The 24,455-nt window shown below is 40.9% G+C and overlaps 3 protein-coding genes across 12 annotated transcripts; 2 read left to right on the top strand and 1 right to left on the bottom strand.

The window, feature by feature from the left end:
• Positions 1-193: 193 nt before the first annotated feature.
• On the bottom strand, positions 194-5,560 carry LOC146710299 (cell division cycle-associated protein 7-like). Of its 4 annotated transcripts, XM_085457697.1 has the most exons (9): positions 5,247-5,560; positions 5,008-5,107; positions 4,175-4,549; positions 3,936-4,031; positions 3,702-3,854; positions 3,216-3,359; positions 1,756-1,905; positions 1,407-1,543; positions 1,161-1,220 (listed from the first exon to the last, which is right to left on the bottom strand). In XM_085457697.1, exons 2-9 carry the CDS (start codon positions 5,104-5,106, stop codon positions 1,175-1,177), a joined length of 1,200 nt encoding a protein of 399 aa, XP_085313823.1. In that variant the 5' UTR covers position 5,107; positions 5,247-5,560; the 3' UTR covers positions 1,161-1,174. The 4 variants fall into 4 exon arrangements, with proteins under 4 accessions (XP_085313826.1, XP_085313825.1, XP_085313823.1 ...); XM_085457700.1 differs by lacking the exon at positions 1,161-1,220 and adding an exon at positions 194-375 and having other exon boundaries at positions 5,008-5,560; XM_085457699.1 differs by lacking the exon at positions 1,161-1,220 and adding an exon at positions 194-402 and having other exon boundaries at positions 5,008-5,560.
• Positions 5,561-6,537: 977 nt separating this feature from the next.
• On the top strand, positions 6,538-8,941 carry prr13 (proline rich 13). The gene is made up of 4 exons (XM_085457701.1): positions 6,538-6,672; positions 7,476-7,540; positions 7,664-8,118; positions 8,342-8,941. The coding sequence occupies exons 2-4, from the start codon at positions 7,525-7,527 to the stop codon at positions 8,375-8,377; spliced, it is 507 nt and encodes a 168-aa protein (XP_085313827.1). The 5' UTR covers positions 6,538-6,672; positions 7,476-7,524; the 3' UTR covers positions 8,378-8,941.
• Positions 8,942-9,806: 865 nt separating this feature from the next.
• On the top strand, positions 9,807-22,836 carry LOC146710301 (poly(rC)-binding protein 2). Of its 7 annotated transcripts, none has more exons than XM_085457704.1 (13): positions 9,808-10,070; positions 11,231-11,352; positions 12,567-12,590; positions 12,684-12,716; positions 12,844-12,960; positions 13,060-13,191; positions 13,308-13,436; positions 13,688-13,762; positions 15,092-15,133; positions 16,250-16,349; positions 16,823-16,875; positions 17,996-18,165; positions 18,800-21,498. In XM_085457704.1, exons 2-13 carry the CDS (start codon positions 11,284-11,286, stop codon positions 19,248-19,250), a joined length of 1,395 nt encoding a protein of 464 aa, XP_085313830.1. In that variant the 5' UTR covers positions 9,808-10,070; positions 11,231-11,283; the 3' UTR covers positions 19,251-21,498. The 7 variants fall into 7 exon arrangements, with proteins under 7 accessions (XP_085313833.1, XP_085313830.1, XP_085313832.1 ...); XM_085457705.1 differs by having other exon boundaries at positions 9,809-10,070; positions 16,277-16,349; XM_085457708.1 differs by lacking the exon at positions 18,800-21,498 and adding an exon at positions 21,505-22,836 and having other exon boundaries at positions 9,824-10,070.
• The last annotated feature ends 1,619 nt before the right edge of the window (positions 22,837-24,455 follow it).

Raw genomic sequence — 24,455 nt, forward strand, 5'->3', positions numbered from 1 at the left:
CTACCACTCTCACCACCCGCTGCAGTTTTCGCTTGTCCTCCACAGTACAGCAGTTAAACCAGAGTGTACAGCAGTAGGTCAGAAGGCTCTCAATGGTGGAGCGGTAGAAGTTGATTAGCGGTTTTTGTGGTAATTGGGCCTGATACAACTTCCTAAGAACATATAGCCTTTGTTGTGGTTTTCCTACCTGGTGGGAAACGTTTGTGGACCAGGTAAGGTCGGCCGAGATTTGGACCCCGAGGAACTTAAAGCTTTCTACCTCCTCTCCATCAATGTAGAGGGTGGAGTGGTCAGATCGCTTTGTCCTCCTGAAGTCGATTACCATCTCCTTAGTCTTGGCTGTGATCACATGTAGGTTGTCGTCATCTCTGTAGGCTGAATCATCATTGTACTTGATCAGTCCTATAATGGTCATGTCATCAGAAAATTTTATAATGGTGTTATTGGTGTGAATTGAAGAACAGTCATGGTTAAGAGTATAAGAGGGGACTGAGGACACGGCCCTGTGGAACGCCTACATTCAGAATGCAGATGGAGGTGGTGTGCTCTCTGTGTTCTGGGGTCTGTTGCTCAGGAAGTCCAATATCCAGGTGCACAGTGAGTCACTGAGTCCTAAGTTGCTTAGCTTTTTTTAACCAGTTTGCAGGGTTGAACTGTACTGAAGGTGGAGCTGAAGTCCACAAACAGCATTCCCACATAAGTGTTACTACTGTCCAGATGTGAGGGGTTGTGTGAAGAGCTGTTATTATGGCATCCTCTGTTGACCTGTTTGCCTCGTATTATGGGTCGAGGTCTGCAGGAATAACAGCCTTAATGTGTGACATGCTAAGTTTCTCAAACCATTTGGCAATTGTGGGCAGGGATATATTATAGATAGTCATTTAAGCAGCTCATCCTGTTCTTCTTGGGTACTGGAACGATGGCTGACTTAAAGCACGATGGTACTACAGACTGTAGTAGTGAGAGGTTGAAGATGGTGAAAACCTCTGCTAGTTGGTCTGCACATGCTTTAAGCACTCTAAGGTCCAGCTTGAGGCAAATTATTTTCCCTTTTTTGTCCAAATAAGTTGAAGAATGTAATGTCAAAAACGTTAAAATGCCAATCTTTATTTTCAGAGAAAGTAAAACATTGCACAATAAAACCTTTGAACACTGGCTCCCTCTAGTGTTAAAATTACATCTCTACATCATCCACCTCAGTCTTGAGTTTGTTGCGGAGGCTGTAAAGAGAGGTTTTAGGTTACTCATTAAGTTGTACTAGCAATAGGGGGAAAAGGCTTTGATAGGACTTATTAAGGCCATCATAAAATCCCTTGACTGAATGACTCAATGTGGCACTACTTTCCAAACCATCTGGGTAAAAAAGGAACACCATTTATATATAAAATACAGTCTTGCAAAGTCACCTGGTGAGGTAGGAGTGGACGTCAGAGAAGCCGTGATATTGAGCCAGGGGGAAGAGGATGCCGGTTGGGCAACGGCCCTCACGCTGACGACAGAAGCTGCAGTTGCAAATGCCTCGACAGGGAGGGCATTTCCAGTCCTGGAGAGAAAATGAAGGTTTTAAAACCCGAATCTACGGGTATGATGAGAGGTCAATGTTTCTACAGGTTTCATTTTTGTTATAATTTTATACATGACCCGTGTCCTAATATCTCTATACAAAACTTTAATAATTAAGTGTGTGTGTGTGTAAGATGAACAGTTTTTTTTTTGCTTTTGCACAGTTCAGTGTTGGGGTATCATCAGTCTGACCGGATCAAGCAGCGCTTTTTTGACATCCTCTCCATATCGGTTCCTCAGACACGGCCCGCAGAACTGACCCTGAATCCCACGGCAGTTCTCACTGCGACAGCACGTCTTTGTGTCAACAGTTTTCTGACGGCACTGATGACACGTGGAACCCTGAAAATATATAAAATACATAAAACTAATGATAAAAGGTAGCTTTACAACATTCCCTAACCAGCCTCAACATTCTCCAAATTTTAGATTGTGTAAATGCATTTTTGATTAAACTGCTAATCTACATGTGGAGCTAGACTTGCTTTCTGATCATACGGATTTATTATGAACACCATTCAGCACAGCCAGGTTTCTGGCTCGAAAAAAACCCTAAAAACACCAGTCTGAGCTCAGGACGGTGGTTTATCTTTATCGGTTGTCTCTCCGCTTCAGGTTCTGTGCACACTCAGATAAAAGGTTCATTTCACAGGTCACATGACTCTTCTTCACAAAACGATCCCTACGAGTGTTGCTTATTCCAGACACATTATCTGATGTGATACAATAGTGATTAAGATTCTTTAATGAACATAAATAATCTGCTCCCAACCCTGGTGATTTAACCAAGTACACTTTCATGGTACATAAAACTCTAAGCTTGAGATAGCTGACTAAGCCGTTAATCTTGCTTCATAGAACAACCCTCAGTTCTTGGGTGTTTATGCAGTCTGCAGTGTTATCATTATTAGGTGGAGAAGAAGGAAAAAAAGAAAATGAAAAAAAAAAAAAAGCATACCAAGCTAGGTTACCTAGCCACCAGGCTAAAGTCGATTTATCTGCCTCTGGTAAATCAACACCTTAGGTGAACCGTAACCTCAAACCCTTCTGTGTAACCTGCGCCATCACCTGCTGTGCACCTCTCTACAAATGTAACTACACGTCATGGAAACACAGCTGCACAGGCATAAACATGGGAACAGTGTTGGCTGCTTGTGCAGGCTTCGTTGTAGCCTCTACAGAGCAGAAGCCTAAATTCAGTTTAAAGGGAATGGCATGGTTTTGTCGCTCCTTTACCTTTTCAGTCAACACTTGACCTACAGAAAGCGTCATCTCTTTCAGGCTATGTACAAAAACACAGGCTGCATATAGAAAATACTTCACTTTACATAGCCAAAGATAAAGGCAAGCGCACCATCATGAACCCCACTTAAGAGCACCAAGCAGAAGGTGGAGGTCACAAATGTACACTCATAAAAAGGAGTTTAAATATAACTGTCAGATGTTCTCTTGACCGTAGGACACAGACAGGCTTGCCACGAAAGCCTAAAGAATAGGTTTATTACTATGTGAAGGCAATGTGTACAGAATTTGAAAAAAAAAAAACCCCAAAAAGAGTGTTTATCTCAGAAGTCCTCATCCAACCATGTATCCTGATCGCCTGGAAACACTGAGTGCTAACGGGGTTTGAATAACAGCAGCAGTGAACTCACTGTGACACTGTTGTAGACTTTCTCGGTCATGTTGTCTGCGACCAACTCGAGATCATCTTCTGTGATTTCTTCTACCGGACGAATAACGTGAGGTTTGCTTCGATTACCTCGTGCGACGCCACGACGCCGTGGAGCTTGGCGTACCTGAAACAGATGATGAGAAGAATAATCCACTTAGCTTCAAGTTTTAAATGGATACTGACAAGAAACAGATTAGAGAATAGAGCAGAATAAAATGATGGCTTTCACTCACTGCCACACTCCTTATCACTCTGGTTCACTAAATGTTTGTATAGTGTTGGTTGAGGAAAGCATACGCACGGTTCAGAACACTAATGTTTATTAGATTTTCTTGACTGCCATCTATTTCAAAGCTAAACCAATAAATAAATCACATGTAAATATGTACATTACTGCACTATATTGAACAAATGCTCCAAAGGCCTTGTAGACTTTAACTGGCTGCTGATAAGTGACAGAACTGACCTCCAGCAGCTCCTCCTCCAAGCTGAGCTCCACTTCTGCCTCCTCAGCGGCCAAAGGATCCTCCGTTCCCGACATGGACCTTGTCAGCCTGCGAGATGCCCGCTCTGGGTTTCTCCTGGACTCTCCTCCAGTCGCAGCAGATCGCGGCGGATGCTGCAGGAGTGATACGATCCATAAGGAAATTCAAAAATTCAGAGATCTGCTGAAAATTCCTACATTTTCCACGACACTCACAGAGCTTCTGTCTTTTGCCTTCTGTTTTCCTGCTTGTTTCTTCAGCAGCCCTGCACCTCCTGGCATTTTCTGTAGGTCTGCCATCAGCTGAGCCAACTGTTAAAGATGAGCAACAGGAGTCACTGTAGAAGGTCAGCACTTGAAAGTATTATTGTACTATTCACTGAGACCAAATTTGTTTGTTTTCACATCAGTTTGTCACATTTTAAACTCGGTATGTGGTGCCGTGTCTGATTTACCATGGCTTTGTTGGCTTTAATGTTCTGCTCTCTCCTGGCCAGGAAAGTGTCAGACGCATCATCTGCTGAATCAGAACCATGGTCCTCAGTCGAAGCAGGCCGAGCTGCTGCTGCCTCGCCATCCTCGAATTTCACGTGTCTCTCCTCCTTTGTCCTATTGCGCTGTCCTGTCCTTTTCACTCCTTTCTTGTGTGTCGTCCTCTCCTCCGCCTCTGAATCCTCATCGTCGGTAGACTGCTGGGTAGAGGGAGCTGAGCGCAGAGCCACCCTCAGCCTGAAGGGCTTAACTGTAGAAGTAGCAGATGCTTTAGATGTAGTTTCCTCCTCCTTGGGGAAAATGTCAGGCTGAGCTTCATCTCCAAAACTGCAATTCTGCTGAATATCAACACAGAACAACAGATCTTTTTGCCAAATCCCTTTACAGAAGTAGTCTGTCTGTCTGAATGCAGAGTAAAATTACTGGATTTAGTAACACTTTATCGTGAAACAACCAAAATACATGCCGATTCTAATTATTGCCAGAGAAAACCCACACATGATTACATCTTTAAGAATCATTACAAAAGAAAAAGAGAATACAGATTTATTAAATCATAAAAAGGAGGTTAGTATCAATTGATGCTCAGAAGAAGTGGTAAAAATCGTCTTCAAATAAAACACATTAGCTTGTAGAGTTGGTGCTTTTTTCTTTTTAAATGTAGTATATAAACAATTTAAGCCACCTCTCAGCCTAATGTGTCCCACATAAACAACCACTCCAAGTTAGTACTTGGCTTTCTGGTCACCCCAGTATATATGAAGGTTTAAAGGTCTAAAACCAAACAAAATCCTACCTCATCTTTGAGTTCAGTGTCGGAAAAGCCGTGAAATGTCACATCATTTTCAGAGTCCTCCAAAAAAACATCAGCAAGCTCCGCTGTTAGCGAATTCATCCTTAAAACCGTGCCCCAAAGACAGAAAAAGCACCAAAATTAGCCTCAAAACCGGTGTAGGACACGTTTATCTGAACAAACAGGTAACCAAATGCTACTTTATTGGCCTCTCTGCCGCCTCTTGTGTGTGTGTGCCTAACCTGGACTGTGGATAGCACCCTGCTAGCCTGTGAGTTTTAGCTAGGCTCCCGCACACCTGCAAACACACCTTCAATTACTCGTTTTAATTGCCCGCTGATTTCAAAGCTGCCCGAAAATAAAATAGATTATTGTGATTTTGAGGGTTAAATTAGCACGAATTTGCTGACGTTATTATATGACCTTTTTTTTCTCTAAAATTAAGCTTTTTTCTTTATTGTATGTTAACAAAAACATGACGTTTGAGCCAGGAAAACTACAGTTTGAGGAAACCGACCCCAGAAACGAAGAGCTTCATCCCGCTTGCTGCTGTTTGTGATAACAAAATGGTAGCTAAAATTATTTTGATTTCACGTTCATGTGGTGAATAATGCAGTTAGACTAGATATTTTTCTTTTCCTACATTCTCCAAACTGCATTTTGTGGCTGATTAGCAGTGAAACACCAGTAAGACCTCCATGGAGGCCATGAAAGGTGTGGAAGGATGTTTATCTTCCTTAATCCTGAAGGACAATATCCAGCCATCATGCCCTGAAGCTCATCTCACTTGGATTGAGTAATGAATGATCAGCTGACTCTGTGGCCACCTCTGTGGCAGCTTTATTTATGTACAGCATAACTTTAAAAAAAGGTACCATTTTACATTTACAGTTATGCTCAAATCTCTCCATCTGCAGGTGGCTTTAAATTATGAATCGTCAAGAGATCCTCCACGTACTGAAAAAACTGGATGTATGTAATATGTTTGAATATTTACTCAGGTATTCCAGTGACACAACCCAGGTCATACCAATGCGCAAAAGGCCTTTTGAAGTATCATAATTTGAAATATTACACTGATTATAGCAAATAACTAATCACATTATTTATGGATTAATTTAATGTAGCGTCAGTTTTATAGTTTATTTCTTACAATGTGCTTTAGCTAATTGTGAAACTTTTATGAATTGCACAGAGTCTGTGTTGATGTCATTGGAGACAACAAGCATAAAAAACTCCGTTCTTGGACATTAAAACTAAACTATGTAATTCAGTGCGGCCATCGTGTCTGCTGTAAACAGATTGTATGAACCCTTTTGAAATCTGTGTATTGTTGAACAATTTCCAAGTGCTGATCCATGATGTCATGGGTTTTATGTGTTGGCATGAGTCACAGGTGAAAATAACTGTCAAGTCAGGCGTGTGTGTGTCACGACACACACCTTAACTCCTGACTCCACCCATTAAAAAAAGATCACTCAGATTGTTTTCTGTTTTAGCCACGTTCCCATGTGTGATGGGCCATTGCCATTGCGTAAACAAAATGCGCAGGGTCCCTCCCAAAGGGCGTGGCTTCCTGATGTGCTTCTTTAGCCTTCCGGGAGCTGGATGCGGAAGACAAACACGAAACTGCTCTTTCGGAATTCCTGAAACTTCACTGCAATCGAGGTAAGTTCCAAAGGTAAAACCTGTGAAATCTTTAGATTTTGATGCAGTTATTATAAGTGACACGTGTGGGACAAACAGCTAAAACTCACAATAACGACTGACTGAGTGTGCTGAACTTGCTGTGTGGAGAAACATGGAGAAAGTGTTGCGGATTTACAAGCTGTTGAGCAATTATGACTTCATGTTTTGTCAGATCATCTTCTGTAAGAGTATACATGTGGCATTTAAGCCTTTGTTGTGTGTTGTATTGAGGTTTATAGCAGCGATGAGCCTTGTTCTATACTGACAAGTGCTACAAAATGTAACAGTTTCCACGGTAAACACTTAAAAACAAACAGACGACAGATATTAAGACCTTCATAAAGGGAGGATCAATTGAAGGGGTTTACTTTGGTTTAGTTTTATTTAGGTGTTCGCATTAAATGGCTTACTTTGTGCATCCGTGTGTACACCAAACACAAATTGTGAAATGAGAAACCGTGACAGCTAGAGGTGATCAGGTGAGTAACTGCCTCTGGCTCTGATGTCTCTTTGTCAACAACCAACCAAAAAAAAAAACCCACCAGATATTTCTCATTGTTGTTGAGGGTAAACACCGACTGCTTTCCCCTTTTGTTCTGTCTTTGTAAAGTGAATATCTGGTTTTGATCTGGAAAAATGAAGAAGCTGTTAAATGTTAACTGCTGTTTGTTTAATTTGGGTAGAATCACGAATTCAATCAAGATATACCGAGTGATATATTTAAGTGTTATTTTAATTTAATCCAATATTTTTAAACTGCATTTCCTTTGTCTTTCCTCTAGGATTTTTCTGTTAGGTCAGTGTGTGTGTATATACATATATATATAAACCATGTGGCCAAATCAAGGTAGGACATCAAACATGATTACCATTTAATTATGATGTTTTATGTGTGTCTATAATTGCTTAATAGCTTAGGAGTTTGAAGCATACAGTGTGTAAGATGGATGTGTGCTTTTACTTGTATCAGGTCCTCCTCCTCCAGTCGGCCCACCAAATCCTGCCTTTCCTCCTGGCTACAATCCTGCTTATCCTGCTGCCCCTCCTCCAGGAGCATTCCCCCAGCCTCCACCTCCATATTCTGCTGGCCAGTTCCCAGCTCCTATGAATCCAGCCATGGGACCATACGGTGCACCAGGGGCAATGCCTTATGGAGCTCCTGGACTTCACCCTTATCCTATGGCTCCAGGTGGATATCCAGTTGTTCCTCCTGCAGGTGTTCACCCAGGTCCATATCCACACTCCCCAAAAGGCGGCAAACACAAAGGTTGTCATCCTCATCATGGAGGGCTAAATCCCATGTCTGGAGCTTTAGCCGGGGGAGTTGCAGGAATGGGAATGGGGCTAGTTGGGCACAAAGCAAACAAAAAGATGCACAAGAAGATGAAAAAGGCACACAAACATAAGCACTACAAACATGGCAAGGTGAGACTGGGTTTAAATTTAGAATGTCAGAGTTTATGGTTTAATTTTTAAGTTTTGAGTGAAAAGAGCAAACAGTTGGTGGTGACTTTTAAAACCGTGTGTTTCTTTGTTCACTGTTGAAGATTGCTTAAGCAGATCAGGCATTTTTTATGATTTAAAATCTATATTTTAACTGTTTTAAAACGATTAACAGATGTATAATTTCCTGTTTCTGTCTTCACAGTCCTCCAGCAGCAGCAGCAGCAGCGACTCAGACTGAGGCGACTGGTTTGAAGCATGGCTTTCACAAAAAAAGCTGTGTAACAACAGCACAGCGCAACTATTAACTACTAACAGTTAACTGTCAATGCATTAAAGCAGTTCTTATAGCCTTTTGCAGATTTTTGCTGAGTCGCAGCAAATCTCACATGTTCAGTATAAATGTATGACACTAGAAATGCATACAGCAGCTCTTTTTTTTTGTGTGTGTGTTACTGTCACAACTTTAATCGGCACTGGGATTCCACCTCATGTTGAATTTTACTTTGGTTTGTGGTTTTTAGGTGAAATGTTGCAATTTATCTACTGTTACTATTCTCTAATATTACAATGACAAACATGTAGATAACTGAAAAAGAGACTGCAGCACTGTGCAGATGATTTTCTTAATGTAATTAAGTTAAAAGGGATATAGAAAATATAGTTAATTAAAGGTATATATTTTTTTTTAATTTTATGATCACTACTGTGCATGGCTGCAGAAAAAACCTGTTGCTTGTTAATATCGTTCATTTTAAAGTTAAATAAATAAATTGTATTAATAAATGAAGTTACATAAAAAGTCTATGGTGTGTTTGACATTGCTCGGAAAGATCTAGATTTTTTTTTTTAAAGAAATTGTAATAAATGTTATGCTCACTAAGGAGACAGATTTAATAGAGAAGATACAAGAATTTAAATACCTGGTGTCAACCATCCAGAGTGAAGAAGAGAGTGTAGGGAGGGTGGAGACCAATCAGGGATGATTTGTCCCAGAAGGATAACAGCAAGGGCAAATAGAAAGGTTTCAAGGGTTTACTGCTATGATTTTTGGTAGAGAGGAGGCAGAGTTGAAGATGCTCTGAAGGTTTTCACTGGGATTTAACCAAAATGGGACAGGATTAGACGAGTGTATCAGAGGGACAGCTGAGTTTAAGCAGTTTGGAGAAAAAGTCAGAGAGGCAAGGCTGATATGGTGCAGAGGAGGAAGAGTGGATATATTGAATAAAGGATACTGAATATGGAGTTGCCACGCAGAGGGAAGATCACACAGAAGATTGATAGATGCAGTCAAGGAGGACATGCAGAGGAGGATGCTAGGGATAGAGAGAGATGGAGGCAGATGATCTTCTGTAGCGACCCCTAAAGGGAGCAGCCGAAGAAGAGGAGAGTAAGGAATATTACGCCCTCTAGCGGCTCCTTAAAAAGTATTTTATTCAGCTATAAAATCTGAATATATTAGAAACTGCAAGAAATCTGAAAGATATCTTAAAACTTTTTCTGTTAATTTATATAAACAGATAAAACACGTAGACAGTCTGTTATTCCCATCAACTGGCTTTTCGTTTTCAAAACGAATTTAGCAGTGCACTGTATTGCATAACTCTTATTTATTTATTTTTTTAAATTATGTCCTTTCAAATAACCTGCCATGTTGTCGCAAACTGTCCCACATTTTATTGGGGCGTGCTTTACGAAAAAAATAGGTCAGACTCGGGGAGGAGTCGGGGTTTGTGATGGGTGAAAGGGAAAAGTTCAGAGGTCACAATTTTGTTGTCTTTGTTTAAAGGAGTGGAGCTCGATCTCACATCACTCTTCCCTCTTCCCCGAGTCCTTTCTAAACTCTCCCCCGGGTTTCTACCCTCCCGAACCTCTCCCCTTCTACCCTTACAACCCCAACCCTCCCCCCGATCACCTATCAGCGCACGAGTCAGGTGAGTTTGATTTCGCTGTTTGCTCTTTTTATATTTGTTATTATGATCTGAAGTCGCGGAAAGAAATCGCGCCCAGCAGTTAGCCGCGATTCGCTCTGCGTGCTAACAGGCCGCGTGATGATGAGCACGCAGTCTCCGTGCTGACTGAGCTCAATAGCTTGGCTAGCCAAGGGGGAAGTTTTATTTTAATGTCTCCTTTATGGGCATGTTTTATCATCTTTATCGCCTACACTTGATTAAAACTGGACCAATCTACCTCGCTATGAAGACCACCGATAACTAGCCAGCTGTTTTGTAACGTTGACAAATTAAGCTAGCTAACTAGCTAGCTAAGTAACGCACGCATGCTCCATTCATTTTTCCAGCTCGACCACAATGCTAAGTGGCTAACAGGTTCACAACTAGTTTTTAATAGTTAAATGATTTGAGTTTAACTAAAACAACACGGCCAAAGTGTGCCACTAAATGTCTTGTTTTTTACACGGAAAATTGTTGTGTGCGTGTTTTATGAAATTTAGGTCCGGTTCGTGACGAGCGTGTCCGCATGTTTGTTGATAAACTTGCATAGCTAATGATTAAGGCATCGTTAGCGTATAAGCTATATGTGTTTTAGTTAACATCGAGGCCTTTCCAGCGCCTGTTTAGAGTCACATAAGCAGCATTCAGATAGTTGGAAGTAAATTCACCTACCCTGGAGAATCTAGTAAAAGTCCTTGGCCATATTTGTCTGATTCATCTTAGTACGCATCAGTATTCATAAGCATTAAGGTTAGCATATGCTATCTCCCAAATTTATTGTGGACTATTTTTTCGAATCCTCTAAAGTCACGAAGTGGAATTAGTCTTTTTTTAAATGTCACACAAACACAATATGTTTGGAACTGTTTTATCAGGCCGTATTCATTCAGCCAACAGATTCGTGAAATTTCAATTTCAAAATTTAATGTTGTGAGTTGGTATAATTAGTAAGATAATTGCTTAGTAAGATGGGTGAATGGGATCTACGGGCCTTCAACATTCAATAGCGAAATACTTGGTGTGCTTATTTACCAGCATCTTGGAACAGTATTTTAGATTATATTTGTCTCATTTAATGAATGGCGGCTCACTCTACACCATATTTCTAGTTTAATGTGTGCATATTTTTCTGTGTTCCTTAGATCCATCTCAGTGACCAAAGACCTCAGTTCTGTACTGACCTGCAGTTGCAGTCATGGACTCCGGTGTGATTGAAGGCGGGCTCAATGTCACCCTTACCATTAGGCTGCTCATGCATGGGAAGGTGAGGTCATCCATTGACAGCTTGTGTCTGCATTTGATAGTGTATGACGTTTTATTTATGAAAATTAAGCCTCCCCCTGAGATATACTGAAGGCAGGGACATTAGTAGGATGACTAGGGATATTGCCTCAGTGGTACAATCCTGCATACCAAAACAAGTGTTTTCACTTATGACTCAGCTTTAGTTTCTACCTTTAAAATCTCCTGTTTAAGTGTTTGCTGAAATGATATTACACAAATATATTCATGGCATCACTGTCCAATGTATTAAAATCTAAAATCGGTAAACAGAATATGCTAATTTCACTAATCGATCTGGCTTTATGACAGTGCAAAAGCCACACGTGGCATCTCTTGGGTCCCAGAGTAGCCTGTTTGTTTGTTGTTTTTTTTAATTTATTTAGTTTTTAAATGGTGGTTTAAAATGTTGGTATGTCATGTCAACAAGGAAGACAAAAAGATTTTCCAAAAACTTTATGCTACCACATTTGTGTGTGTTTGCATTGGTATTTGGCTTGGCAAAGCGAAGGATTATGGATATGCCTATGCAGACATGCTTGCTTGCAGTCCTTGAAAAACCAGCAGCATGTAGCGGGATGGTTGTGATGATATGCGTAGGTTGAACGTGTTATGTTCTGACTTGGGTCTTCTCCTGCAGGCTGAAAAAACCCAACGACAGCAGACACAAGAATAGCCCGCAGGCCGGTTGTTCCAAATATTTTTAACATTGCCACCTGGTGACAGTAAACGCCTACAACATGTAGATGATGGTCTGCAAAGCTGCGCCTATGCTCTGCATGGGGCCAACTCGCAGTCGGCTCCTTAACTTGTAGCATCTTACTGCAGCCTGGAGAAGTGTAAGAAACCCACAGATGCTGTGTGCTAGTTTGCCTCCTGGATCTCATTTGTTGAGTATGTGGAGACAGACCGGACATACAAATGTGGATGTTCATGATGGATCAGGCCAAATGTTCTAAAGACGATTAGATGAAGGAGTTTTAATGATCAGCAGGAGATTAATGAAAAATCCATCGTTATTTAATGACTGTGACAACTGAGGATTTAATAAAGGAATGAAAGTAATAACTTTTTGTGTCTCTAAATTTATTTATTTTTAATTCCCTATAAGCTAAGCAGACCGTGTCTTGGGAGCTTTGAAACTCTGGTAATAAAAGGCAAATTCAAGCTAATAACATGTGATCTTTCCTTTTTTAGGAAGTTGGAAGCATTATTGGGAAGGTAAGATGCTGTTTAAATGAACAATTTTCATTTTCAGTCGTCGAAGATCTGTTTTTAAGTTATACTAAATTTGTCTTTATTGTCTCCAAATAGAAAGGTGAATCTGTGAAGAAGATGAGAGAAGAGGTGAGGTGTTTTACACACAGCTTCTTATTTTGTATATAGTAGCAAACAGTAATATGTAAAGTTATACTTACTAACAGGCTACAAAAGGCTCCAGATCACTCATTTTATTCTTTACTTTTCTTTGTAGAGCGGAGCTCGCATCAACATCTCAGAGGGCAATTGTCCTGAGAGGATCATTACATTGGCAGGTCCAACCACTGCCATATTTAAAGCATTCTCCATGATCATTGAAAAGTTGGAAGAGGTAGATTCCATTTTTTCCTGACCTCAGAGAGGAAGAAAGCGACGACTAGTCCAGTCAGAATGTGAATGAACCCAAATGTTTTGTTTTTTTGTTGATCAGGATATCAGCAGCTCGATGACAAACAGCACAGCTACCAGCAAGCCCCCGGTCACCCTACGCATTGTGGTGCCTGCCAGCCAGTGTGGCTCGCTTATTGGAAAAGGTGGATGCAAGATCAAGGAAATTCGAGAGGTGTGCACTACAAAAACTGTGTTCTCTTCAACCTCAGCCAACTGTCACCTTTCTGCTTTAGGTTATAAGGCAACACTTGTCTCTGCATCTCACTTTCTTTCATTTGTGTATTTCAGTCAACCGGTGCTCAGGTACAAGTGGCTGGAGACATGCTCCCCAACTCCACGGAGCGTGCCATCACCATTGCTGGCACTCCCCAGTCGATAATTGAGTGCGTCAAGCAGATCTGTGTGGTCATGCTTGAGGTAAGCAGTGAAGCAGATGAAGTGGCTGTTCGTCGTCGTTTCAGATATATGATCTCTCGGCTTTTCAGCAGCTGTTTATTAGGCTCGGACAAGAGTTTATGGTTTGAGCTGATATTATTGTATATATAAAAACACAGATACTGTTACACTGCAGCTGTGTTTAATCTGTATTAATGATTATATAAACAGATGTAAAACATTATGATAAAATGGATATCAGTGTATTAACAGATCCTTTGTCTTTTGTACAGTCTCCCCCTAAGGGGGTCACTATCCCCTACAGACCCAAGCCTTCAGGATCACCCGTCATCTTTGCAGGCGGACAGGTACATGCGATACTTTGGAGGGAATCAGTAGATGCCAGAGTTTGGGTTTTTTGTGTGTGTGTGAGATATTTGACTATGGATTTTGTTACATACCGTACTTGGAAAACCTGATTTGTGATGAAAAGATACTTAAGTCAGAAGAAGATGAAAGGGGAAAGATCATGAAAGCAGGTAAAAGAGCAGCTCGGATGGATTTAGGTTAGACAACGGTATCTGCTAATTTTAAAAAAATTTTTTTTTCTTTCTTTTTTTTTTTTTTTTTTTAAAGCCATACACAGCAGACCTAGAATAAAAGATTTTTGTTTCAGAGCCTTGAATTTCCTCCCATTTCCATGGAGCTTTTCATTGTTTTGAGCATCAGGTTTCAGAAGTGAGGTGGTCTATTTCCTACTAATGTTGGTCTGAACCAAAATGCTTTCTGGTGCTTGTTGGCCTAACATTAAAGCTCTTTTTATCCTTCTAAACACCTTTTTTATTTCTTTTGATAAAAAAAAATCTCTCCTTTGATTTTCTGTAATTCTCCTGTAACGCCTCTAAATATTTCCTTTTTTCCTAGAAATGTGGAGACTTTGGACAAGGAATCTATTTTGATCACTTTGATACTTATTTTAATATTATCCCTTTGGCTTTCCCTGACTTAATGCAAGCAATCTTATAGCTTGGTTTTTAGGTCTTGTTTGATGATAAAAATCTTGAAACAGAACACATTAAATCTTCTAGGTTTACTTATCGACCTGTTAGATTTGCAAAGCCTCCTTTTTTGAATTCTTCTTCTTTCTGTTTTTTCCTAATATTTATTCTGTACTCATTCCCAAAACCTGCTGGCTGAGTAGTACTGGGTCATAATTGTCCTACCATAACATGTAACATGCCTAACCAACACACTGATTCATGCGTGTTGTTAGTAACTGCGACTTTATGATGGGGAAGAGATATTGATGAGCTAATTAACCTTCCTGTCGTCAAAGTGTGACTGCAGTAGTTATATTTAGTTCCATCTCTAGATGGATATCTGGAAATGAATGTTCATGATTTGTTTCACATTCAGTTGTGAGCAGGAACAGTCTGTGTGGACTGAAAAAGGAGGATTGCATTTAGCAGAAGGCCCAGAAAATTGGCTCTTTCCCACAGCAGACTCTGTGACAAGTTCCCAGATTGGGTTTGGTGACGCTAGACGATGAAAGGTTCTGTTGGCTTTTCAGGCCGCAAACGAGGCTTTGATGTGTTTTGAGAGAGATTTGCTTACCAAGAGTGTTGTTGCTGGAGAAATGAGCTGCCCAACAAAATCAGATGTGAGGCCTATGAAAGCTTTGTTTTCATTTGTTTCAGGCATATGCCGTACAAGGACAGCACGCAATTCCACAGCCAGATGTAAGTGCAGTAGATATTTTTATATGACCCCCCCCCCCCCCCCCCCCCCACCCACCCATAATTACAATATGTACAGCTGCCCACCCGCCCCCACCACATTTTACAGCCTGTAATTGTAGCTGAACCTGCCCCTGTTTTTTATTTTACCTTACGCTGACATACTATTGTTAGTGTTATTCTATGTAGTTCATACATTCACTGGTGATAGTTGTTCTTTAGACAGACGTTTGTTTGTTGGTCCAGACTCTCCACTGTTCCATGAATTGTAAACTGTTCCTGCTGCTCACTTTTCTGTCTTTTCCCTTTTGTGCTGTCTTGTTTCACATGTCTGCTTCATTAATCTGTCCTAGATAAACGTACTGTTCTCTCCTTTCTCCCCCTTCATAATTACTTTCTACAATGGCCACTTGTCGCTTGATTCAATTAATCTTTCTCTCTCTTTTTTAATGAGTTCCATCAGGAGCATTGGATGTGATAGACTGTGTATAATTAGTCATACCTGCCACTGACTATTGGCATCAGCGCAGGGAGGTACCAGCCAGAGACAAAATAAAGACTTGTAACACTTATACAGTTTAATTATGCTTGATTATTATTATTATTATTATTATTATTACATAATGAGTTAGTCATTGCTCACTCTGGCAGTTTTGGCTCATACGCACATAATCGCTTCCTTAGAAGTTCCTGTGCTGCTGGTACAGAGTCATGCTAAGATTGTCAGTTTATGTTCAGGTGTGTACTGTTGCTGGTTAGGAAATCACCTGCATATTGGGAACTTCGTCCCTTGTGTAGTGTGACTTTGTCCTGACCCTGAAGACTGCGAGAAAGCTTTACCAAGACATGCAGCCTGCTCCTTGGAGGAATACCTATGCGGTACCTTACATAGACAAGCCATAATTCACATTGTCAGACACCAGTGAGCTATGTAGTAAACCTATGAAGGATTAGAGGTCCTCACATCACAAAATTAAGTGATTTGTGTGAAATCTCCTTGTAATCTTTGTGTATCTGTCTTTACTGATTGTGATTCTCGTTCTGTTTTTTCCCCCCCTCCTCTTCCTGTGTTTTCCATTTCCTCCGTCTCTCTCCCTGCCTTCTCTCTCACTCTCACAGTCTTCCTCTGCTGCTATCTCTCCACAGCTCACCAAGCTTCACCAGCTGGCTATGCAGCAGAGCCCGTTCCCCATTGCACCGAGCAACCAGGGATTCACTGGTATGCAGCGCCGCAACGCCCACGGGCTTTGAATGCAACATTTTAACTGCTCAGTCTTTAAAATTCCCAGGTTTACAGATCAAACACAGAACGTGACAAAACGCACGTTCACACATCCTGTACTGCTAAACTAGATGTAATGACAGCTGCTGGTGGTTGTGATGACACACTGAGGGCATTTCTCACATGTTTACAGAAAAGCAGCTGACGTGTGGAAAGCCCCGTGTGGTCTTTTGTTATTTTCTAATCAAACATCTTAATTTTTTTGCCTTTTAACAAATCGTTTCGATCTTGAGTCAGTGTGAGTTGACTGTGTCAGTAACGTAGTATAATTAGCTAATGAGTTCATTTCAAATTGATTTTGGTGACTTAAAAATGATCATAATTACAATTTTACCTGCTTTATGCTTCATGTATCTTAAGGACCTTCTCTTTATGGTTCGTTTAAAGCACTTTCATGTTTTCTTTGTCAGGGATGGATGCTTCTGCTCAAACCAGTTCCCATGAGATGACCATTCCAAATGATGTAAGTCCTTCAGGAAGTGAATTTCATCCCAAACACTATTAAAAATAACACTGCATGTTGGTCAGTGGAAGCATCATTGGTTGTGTCTGAAGACTAGAAAGACTTTTTCACACATTATCTTTAAATTTTTATTATTTTTTTCATTTCTCAAATGCAGCAACCCGCAGTAAATGGTCCTGCTCAGGCTCATTTTTACTGTTGTTAGGGCTGATGGAGTTGCCTGGGTAGTTCGGGCAGGGTTTGCATATGACACCCACTTGCTGTGGGTTAGAAATCTACATTTCATGTTAGATGTACCAGAAACCTCCTGACCACCTGGACACAAAGTTTAAGAATTAGGACTTTTAGTCATGTGAACAAGGAGAATATCACAGGACTCTATGCTTTCCTGTGAAAACACCCTTACAGCTTCCATGGGAATTAAGAGGCTGAGGAGCAGCCAGTAGCTGATAATCAAAGTGTCAAGCATGAGTCTACCATGAACTCGTGTGAATACCGAAGTATTCTAGAGTCAAATGTTGAGGCCGTCTGTCTGACGGATAAAGCTTGGCCAAATGTGCTTCGTACAAGCACGGCAGTAAATCTACAACAAGAATGGCTGAAAAAGAAAAGAATTGGTGTGCAGTGGCTCAGAGTTTAGATGTCAGTCTGTTGTGGCAGCACCTTAAGAAACTTAGGAATTGCCATAAACTTTGATTAACTGAAGCCACGTTGTTAAAAAAGAGCAGGCCAAAAGGCACAGATGAAGTCATAAAGAGAGCGACTGCTTCCAGGTTACTGCTGCTAAAAGTGGTTCAGTGAGCTACTGAGTCATCGGTTGTACTGGGTCGTCCCCCCCCCCCCCCCAAAACAGGACTGCAAAGAGTACTTTGAAAACTATTTTCACATGACTCTGTATCTTTTGCTACCCCTGCATTGATTTAAATCATGCATTTATTACAGATTTAAATCCCACAGAATTTTAGTGGGGCCCAGTGCTTCATCTGTGGAGGATTTTTCTTCTTGTTAGTCATGCTGTTTAAGAGTGAGCAGGCCCTGCTTAGACGCACATACGCATAATCGCAGCGATCAGTCATCTGTATCTCTCTCTCTCTTTTTTTTTTTTTTTTTCCTCCACTAGCTTATTGGGTGCATCATTGGCCGCCAGGGAGCCAAGATCAACGAGATCAGGCAAATGTCAGGTGCCCAGATCAAGATTGCAAATCCAGTGGATGGATCGACCGACCGCCAGGTTACCATCACAGGCTCGCCTGCCAGCATTAGTCTGGCGGAGTACCTCATCAACGCCAGGTGAGATAATAAAGAAAAGAACTTTAACTCTAGATGGGTAATTGATTCAGTCATGGGGTTAGTTTCAGCTTAAGTCGACTTATTTGTCTGCACCGGGGTGGTTTACTTGAAATTGCAGGGGCTAGATGTAAAAGTCGGGTCACGTGGGCGTGCCTGAAAGATTATTTTCTGTTTAAATGTAATCTTTCAGCACGTTTCACTCCACTAATGCCGCACAGCTGCAGTAATTACTGAAAAGCTTTATTTACTTTGTCACACAGATAGCTCGACTGCATCCACCCTTACTCTTTGGATTTATGTGCAGATGATTGATTGTAGCGATTACTGGCTTTTCTTTTAACTCCTAACCATCACTGTGGTGTTTGCTAGCTCTCTGTCAGTCTGCACTTGTGTCGGTTTCTTTTTTCTGTCCTCCCACACTGATCCATCACTAGATATGTTATTTATTTTTCCTTGCTGATTTGTAACTGATGCTTTCTGTCTCGTGTTTTGGTCACATCCCTGAGTGATTTTCCCCCTACACCCTACCCCCATCCCTCCTCCTGCCCCTATCCCCCCCACCCATTGCTCACCAGCCTGCCCTGTGACCCATCCCGACTGTGTTGTCCCTCTCTCCTTGTCTCTCTTTCTACAGTGTAGAGTCCTCTAAACCTCCTCCCTCCTCCTCCTTGAACCCTGAACAGACCAGCCTGTGCCCTCCCTCCACCTCTACTACTACTACTACTACCACCACTACTACTACTACCACCACCACCTCCTCTGCTGCTACCTCCTCCTTCTCTTCTTCCTCCTCCTCCTCTTCCTCCTGTGTGGTGCCCCCCACAGCCTCCATTCCTCTGTCCTTGTTGGCTCCAGGGCCGCCTCCTCCCTCCTCCTCTTCCTCCTCCTCTACCTCCTCCACCGATTCCCTGCTCCCCAGCTCTCCTGCCTGTGTGTCGAGTCTCCTCAGTCTCAAGCCCCTCCCTCTCCTGGCCCTCCATGTTGTCAGCGGGGCCAGTAACCCTGCACACCCAATTCCCACTGAGCCCAAAATTGCCTCAGAGCTGGGCTCCAAGTCTAAAAGGCGAAGGCTCTCCCCTTACTAACCGAGGAAACATAAGTCATCTACTACTGAAGTACCGACAATGCTCCTTATTGTCCGTACCTGCACTTGCTTTTGTATCTGGCTGTGCCATGCCACGCTTACTACCGAACAGCCCATTGTTACAAAGCCAGAAAGATGGTCGACGACGCCATATTTCTAAGATAGATAATCTGTAGCTTGACTTCACTCGTCTGCTAAAGAAATGACATGTTGAGTGCATTATATTTTTGAACAACTTTGAACTTAGCATGGACAGGGAATTATTTCACTGATTAACTGAAGCATTTCTCTCTTTGTGTAAGCTCTGCTCAGGTAGCGGCTCTCTTTAAGATGTCACATTGTATTTATGAGAAGTTTTCTTGTAGTGAATTTTAAGTGACTGTTGTTAGCTGTTGTAATGGATTGCATCTTGATGACTTTATTATTATTATTTTTGCTTATGTAAGAAATTAATTCAAAGTACCCTCAGGTATCAAAGTCACCAAATCATCCTTTTGTCATGTTGGTACAAATACAAAAACGTCCATCTGCTTTAGCTTAAAGCAGCTGATTTAGCAAATCATGAAAGGAATAATTTGATCTTTTAGGGAATATCTGGTCACCTTCTTGCAAAGAGTTGGATGAGAAGACCTAGCCCTCTCATTAATCTTGTATGAAGCACACTCTGTAGCCAAGAGTTCCTTAGACTATTTTATCTCATGGTAGAAATGACAAGCCCGACTCTACATAAATGAACAGCCTAGTTCATTAGCTGGTTTTTAAGAAAGGAAATTCACCAATATGTAAATATTAGTTCCATAGCTGTGATATTTGCAGACGATATTGTGATCTGTAGGCAGATTCGGTGGAGGTGTGAACTGTGCAGAAGAGGAATGAAAGTCGGTAAAAGCAAGACGGACATGTAGTGAAGGTAGATGAGTTTAAATACCCGGGGTCATCCATCCAAAGCAACAGACGAGGGAGGTGAAGAAGAGAGTGCAGGCGGGGTGGAGATGAGTGATGAAAGAATAGCAGCAAGCGTGAAAGAGAAGGGTTAGAAGGCGGTAGTGAGGCCTGCTGCGATGTATGGTTTGGAGATGTTGAAGATGGAGCTGCCATAAAAGAGGGAGACTACAACGAGGATTCATGGATGTAGTGAAGGATGACATGCAGAGGCTCGGTGAGGATCCCAGGGATAGGGTAAGATGGAGGCAGATGATCGATTGCATCCGAAAGAAGACTTCAGCTTCATAACGTGAAGTGTCACTGCTTTCCTTTGTCACACAGAGCTGTAAACGAGTAGCTTCGGGTTTTAGAACAATAAGGCATTAGGCAGGCTTTGATCTCGTCGGCTAGTCTGCAGACTCGGTCTTCAGGGGCAGCCGCAAATTATTCAGGGCTTCCGCTGTAGCCACATGGGCCAGATAGCAGATAACAGTTATCCGGTTCAGCATTTCCAGTTCTGTGTGCCTGTAATTGTTTACAAGTGCAGATGCATTTTCGACTCCAGGCCTCGAGGGCCGGTGTCCCTGCAGGTTTTAGATGTGTCCTTGATCCATCACAGCTGATTTAAATGGCTAAATTTCCTCCTCAATATTTCTTGAAGTTCTCCAAATGCCTGGTAATGAACTAATCATTTGACTCAGGGTGTTATCTAAAACCTGCAGGACTCCAGCTGTTAAGGCCTGGAGTTGACCTGACGTTGAATTGGCTGTTTACATTACATTTAGGGAAAAGCAGTACTCCTCTTTCTCTTCATAGAGACTATTTGCATGCATCCACAGCCTGTGCAGAGTTTGTTTGGCTTGTGAAACTTGGGTTATGAGGGCATCTGAGTTTTCAGATAGCGCCCTTCATATATTCTTCACTGTGATGTGGTGGTTGCAGAGAGTCGGGCTTGCGGTTTCCTCTCGGTTGCAGTTTTTGTGCTGTGCAGAGTTTCATTTAACCTAGAAGGGCTGTATCAAGTGGCACCAGAGTGAATCATCTCATCCAACTCTTGACCAGTTCTTTAATGCGGCTCCATTTGCAAACCAGTAAGTTTGATCAGCTGTTGGTTAAGAGACCCTCTCACTGGCAGCAGGAGCTCAAACTGAACATCTAATTTTTGTTTTTCTACGTATAATCATAATTTTCCTGCTAAATGAATCCAGATGATTTTATCATAGTAATATATATAAATGTACATAATGATATTGTTGTTTATCTTGTCTGTCTGATTGCATGCCTTACTCTCTCCCTCCCTGCTCTCTGGGTGTCTCTGTCTGTTTCTCCAGGCTTTCCTCTGAGGCCACTGGACTGGCAGCCAACTGATAAGACACTGCATCTGCACTAAATCTCACTTTTATATCATCGGCTATGATTAAGCAGTCAATGCAACTATCCAAGTTAAGAGTTTATATATTATACTGCCTCTTCCTCATTTAAAAAAAAAAAAAAAAAAACAAAAGCAAAAAAAATTATGTCAACCGCCACTGATTTGATCCACTGAGTTCATTATTTATTTTCTTTGTTTTGGTTTTAGTCATACAAAGCAAATGATTAGGTTTTAAATTCCCTTTTTGGAGTCCAGTCAGAGGTTTTAATGATTTGTTGTTTAGGCATTTTTCTTTTCTTGATGGATATCTCGCTCTTTCCATTTCTTTCTTTGCCATCAGAGACATGAGTTGGAAAAACTCTGAATAGACATAGATTTAGTTCTGTACAGTCAGCTTTTTTTTTTTTTTCTTTAAAAAGGAAAAGACAAAAAAGGAAAAATAAAAAAGTATCAAAAATAAGAATAGAGTGACTGTTTTATTCTGTGTTTATATACGCCCCACTCCTTTTTTTAAAATTGTTTTTCTCCTCCCCTCTCTGAGATCCACCTGTCAGTTTGTCCATTTAATACCTGTACTTACTTGCTTCAGATATACACAGCATTCTCCCCCTTTGTCACTGTTTCAATTGAAGTGCTTGTAACATGGATTGCACTTGTGTCACTGACGAGAACACGTAGCTGTACATGCACCGTCACAAATTATATTTGGTTATTTAGTAAATGTTCTAACACTCAGATGAATTTATCCAGATAATTTAAAGTGTGTATGACTCCGCATGTCACGTTTCTTCCCTTTTACATGTCATTCCTAAACCTTCCCGCTCCTGTCCTGAGATCATGTGTTGATATTTTGCTGGGATGGGAGGTTTTGTTTTGTTTTTTTGGGGATTTGGGGTCGGCTTTAGGGATTGGAAGCAGAGGGTTCTCCTCGCTTTTTTTGTAAAGACTGATTATATACTAAAAGTTGGAATATTTGTTTTAAATGGAGGAAATATTTTTTTTTTCTTAACTACCAAAGTAGGGTGGTGGGAGGGGGGGTGAACTCCTGGATACTGATCTGTTAAATGTAATGAGGCTAAGAAGTGAAATCACTGATGCTCTGGAAGTAGAAAAGGTTGTGCGTTAACACTAGTTTCCTGCTCTTTGCTCTGCTCAAGAATTTATTTTTTATTTGCAGGAAAGGAAAAACTTTTGTGCACGTTTATTTCTTTTCCTTTGAGACTGTAGATCTGGGTGCCACGTTGTTTAAAAAGAATACAGAAATAAAGATGTGAAATGCTTAAACCACAAACCCTCTCGCGAGTTTTGTCACCGTGTGAAAGGAGAGTGAAACCACACGTTTGGTTTACAAGTTTGAATTTATTTTTAACGGCATTTCATTTTTTTTCTTTTTTTAAATATAGTTACGATAATGCAGTATAAAATGCCAACATTTAACAGGGTTGCTTTCAGTGAGCATCATGGGAAACATGAGTACCTCCACGATTGGACAATAGAGGGCAGTAGTCTTGCTTTTTGGCAACATTTTAATCCTGCAGGAGGATTTCTAGCTTCAAACCTTGGGGGCCACAATCTGTAAAATCTTTCTACAAATATAAACTGCAAAAGATAACCTGTCTCTTTCTTTCTTTTCAAAGATGAACAAAATAAGCTGCCTTTTTGTATTTTTAGCTTATAGAGTGTGACCTGATCAGTCATGGATTCATGGAATAACGTGATGTGCTGTTGTACAGTCAGATTCAGGCGCACATTAAGGACATTTGCCAAGGAGAACAAACACAAACAAGGGTTTTAGGTGTCACAGTTTATGACGCAGCCCTTACAAGAGTGAAAAATAACCATTGGATGGCGAAGTTTTCAGCCGGCGAGGCCGATGATTATGTTGAGAGTAGACTATAAATAAAATTGGCCAAATTAAGTAGGCATGAAAATGGCAACGTCTGGGTCCAAAATGTTCACATTTAAAGAGATAAATGTTGAGATGTAATGTTTCTGCCAGAGATGAATCAGTTACTGGACACAAACGGGTTTTTGCATAAATGATTTTCGGCTTCTAAAATTACCACGCTGTAGGATCTGTATTGGCGTTTCTTGTGCCTTCAGTTACTCGGTACTGGAGGGTGTAAATTTCTGCAGATGTTCTCATGTTAGAGCCGAGACACAGTTTGACTTCAGTAAGGTGTCCCTACTATTTCACTCGCATGCTTTTTCTCAATGCTATAAACGGGGGAATATGTTTTAAAATGACCTTGCATTTTTAAATACAGTAAACACGTGCGATAAGTATTTTTAAAAAAGCTCATCTGTCCTAAAAGAACCCGGCTGTGAGACCAGAGCAGACATATTGCTTTTCCTTGTTCACATGTTTGTTCCTCCTTTTCCTGTTTGGATGCTCGGACATGAACAGCAGCTACAGTACATTCTACTACCGAGAGCTTCAAATAAAATAGTTCCACCTAATTAGAAACATCAGCACCTTAAATTATACAATCTCACATTTTAAAAATTTGTTCATTTTACATCCCATATTTACACCGATATTAAAAACAGAAGTAGAAAATGGAAACGTAATCTATGACACGATTTATAAATAAAAATGTAAACGGCACAAAAAGATGTAAACATTGTTTTCTTTCTAATAAATTAAACAGTGCATAAGTTGTTGTTTTTTTTTAAAGACGACAAGTCAGAAGATTTCATAAATTATAAGTAAAAAGAGCGACACTGGTCGTCTCCAGTGATCGTGACATTTAAATAGTTTCATGATCATTTTCATTAGGACAAAAATAAAAAACGGACATGAATTATGATGGAGGACATGAAAACAACATGACAACAGACGGTGCAGACGTCGCCTCTTTGATCGAAGCTTGTGTCGCTGAGGTGTCATTTGATGCGATTTCAGAGAAC

The sequence above is a fragment of the Copadichromis virginalis genome, linkage group LG5, assembly GCF_057382275.1.
Source record: "Copadichromis virginalis isolate Kocher_CV1m ecotype Utaka linkage group LG5, C_Virginalis_male_GT1.1, whole genome shotgun sequence".
Taxonomy (NCBI): domain Eukaryota; kingdom Metazoa; phylum Chordata; class Actinopteri; order Cichliformes; family Cichlidae; genus Copadichromis; species Copadichromis virginalis.

Coding starts and splice junctions, on each gene's coding strand:
- LOC146710299 (XM_085457697.1), bottom strand. CDS start 5,106: ATGAATTCGCTAACAGCGGAGCTTGCTGATGTTTTTTTGGAGGACTCT. Junction 3,855..3,935: donor AGGCAAAAGACAGAAGCTCT/GTGAGTGTCGTG, acceptor TCACTCCTGCAG/CATCCGCCGCGATCTGCTGC. Junction 1,221..1,406: donor GTCCACTCCTACCTCACCAG/GTGACTTTGCAA, acceptor CTCTCTTTACAG/CCTCCGCAACAAACTCAAGA.
- prr13 (XM_085457701.1), top strand. Junction 8,119..8,341: donor AGCACTACAAACATGGCAAG/GTGAGACTGGGT, acceptor CTGTCTTCACAG/TCCTCCAGCAGCAGCAGCAG.
- LOC146710301 (XM_085457704.1), top strand. CDS start 11,284: ATGGACTCCGGTGTGATTGAAGGCGGGCTCAATGTCACCCTTACCATT. Junction 12,591..12,683: donor TTGGAAGCATTATTGGGAAG/GTAAGATGCTGT, acceptor GTCTCCAAATAG/AAAGGTGAATCTGTGAAGAA. Junction 16,350..16,822: donor GAGCAACCAGGGATTCACTG/GTATGCAGCGCC, acceptor TTTCTTTGTCAG/GGATGGATGCTTCTGCTCAA.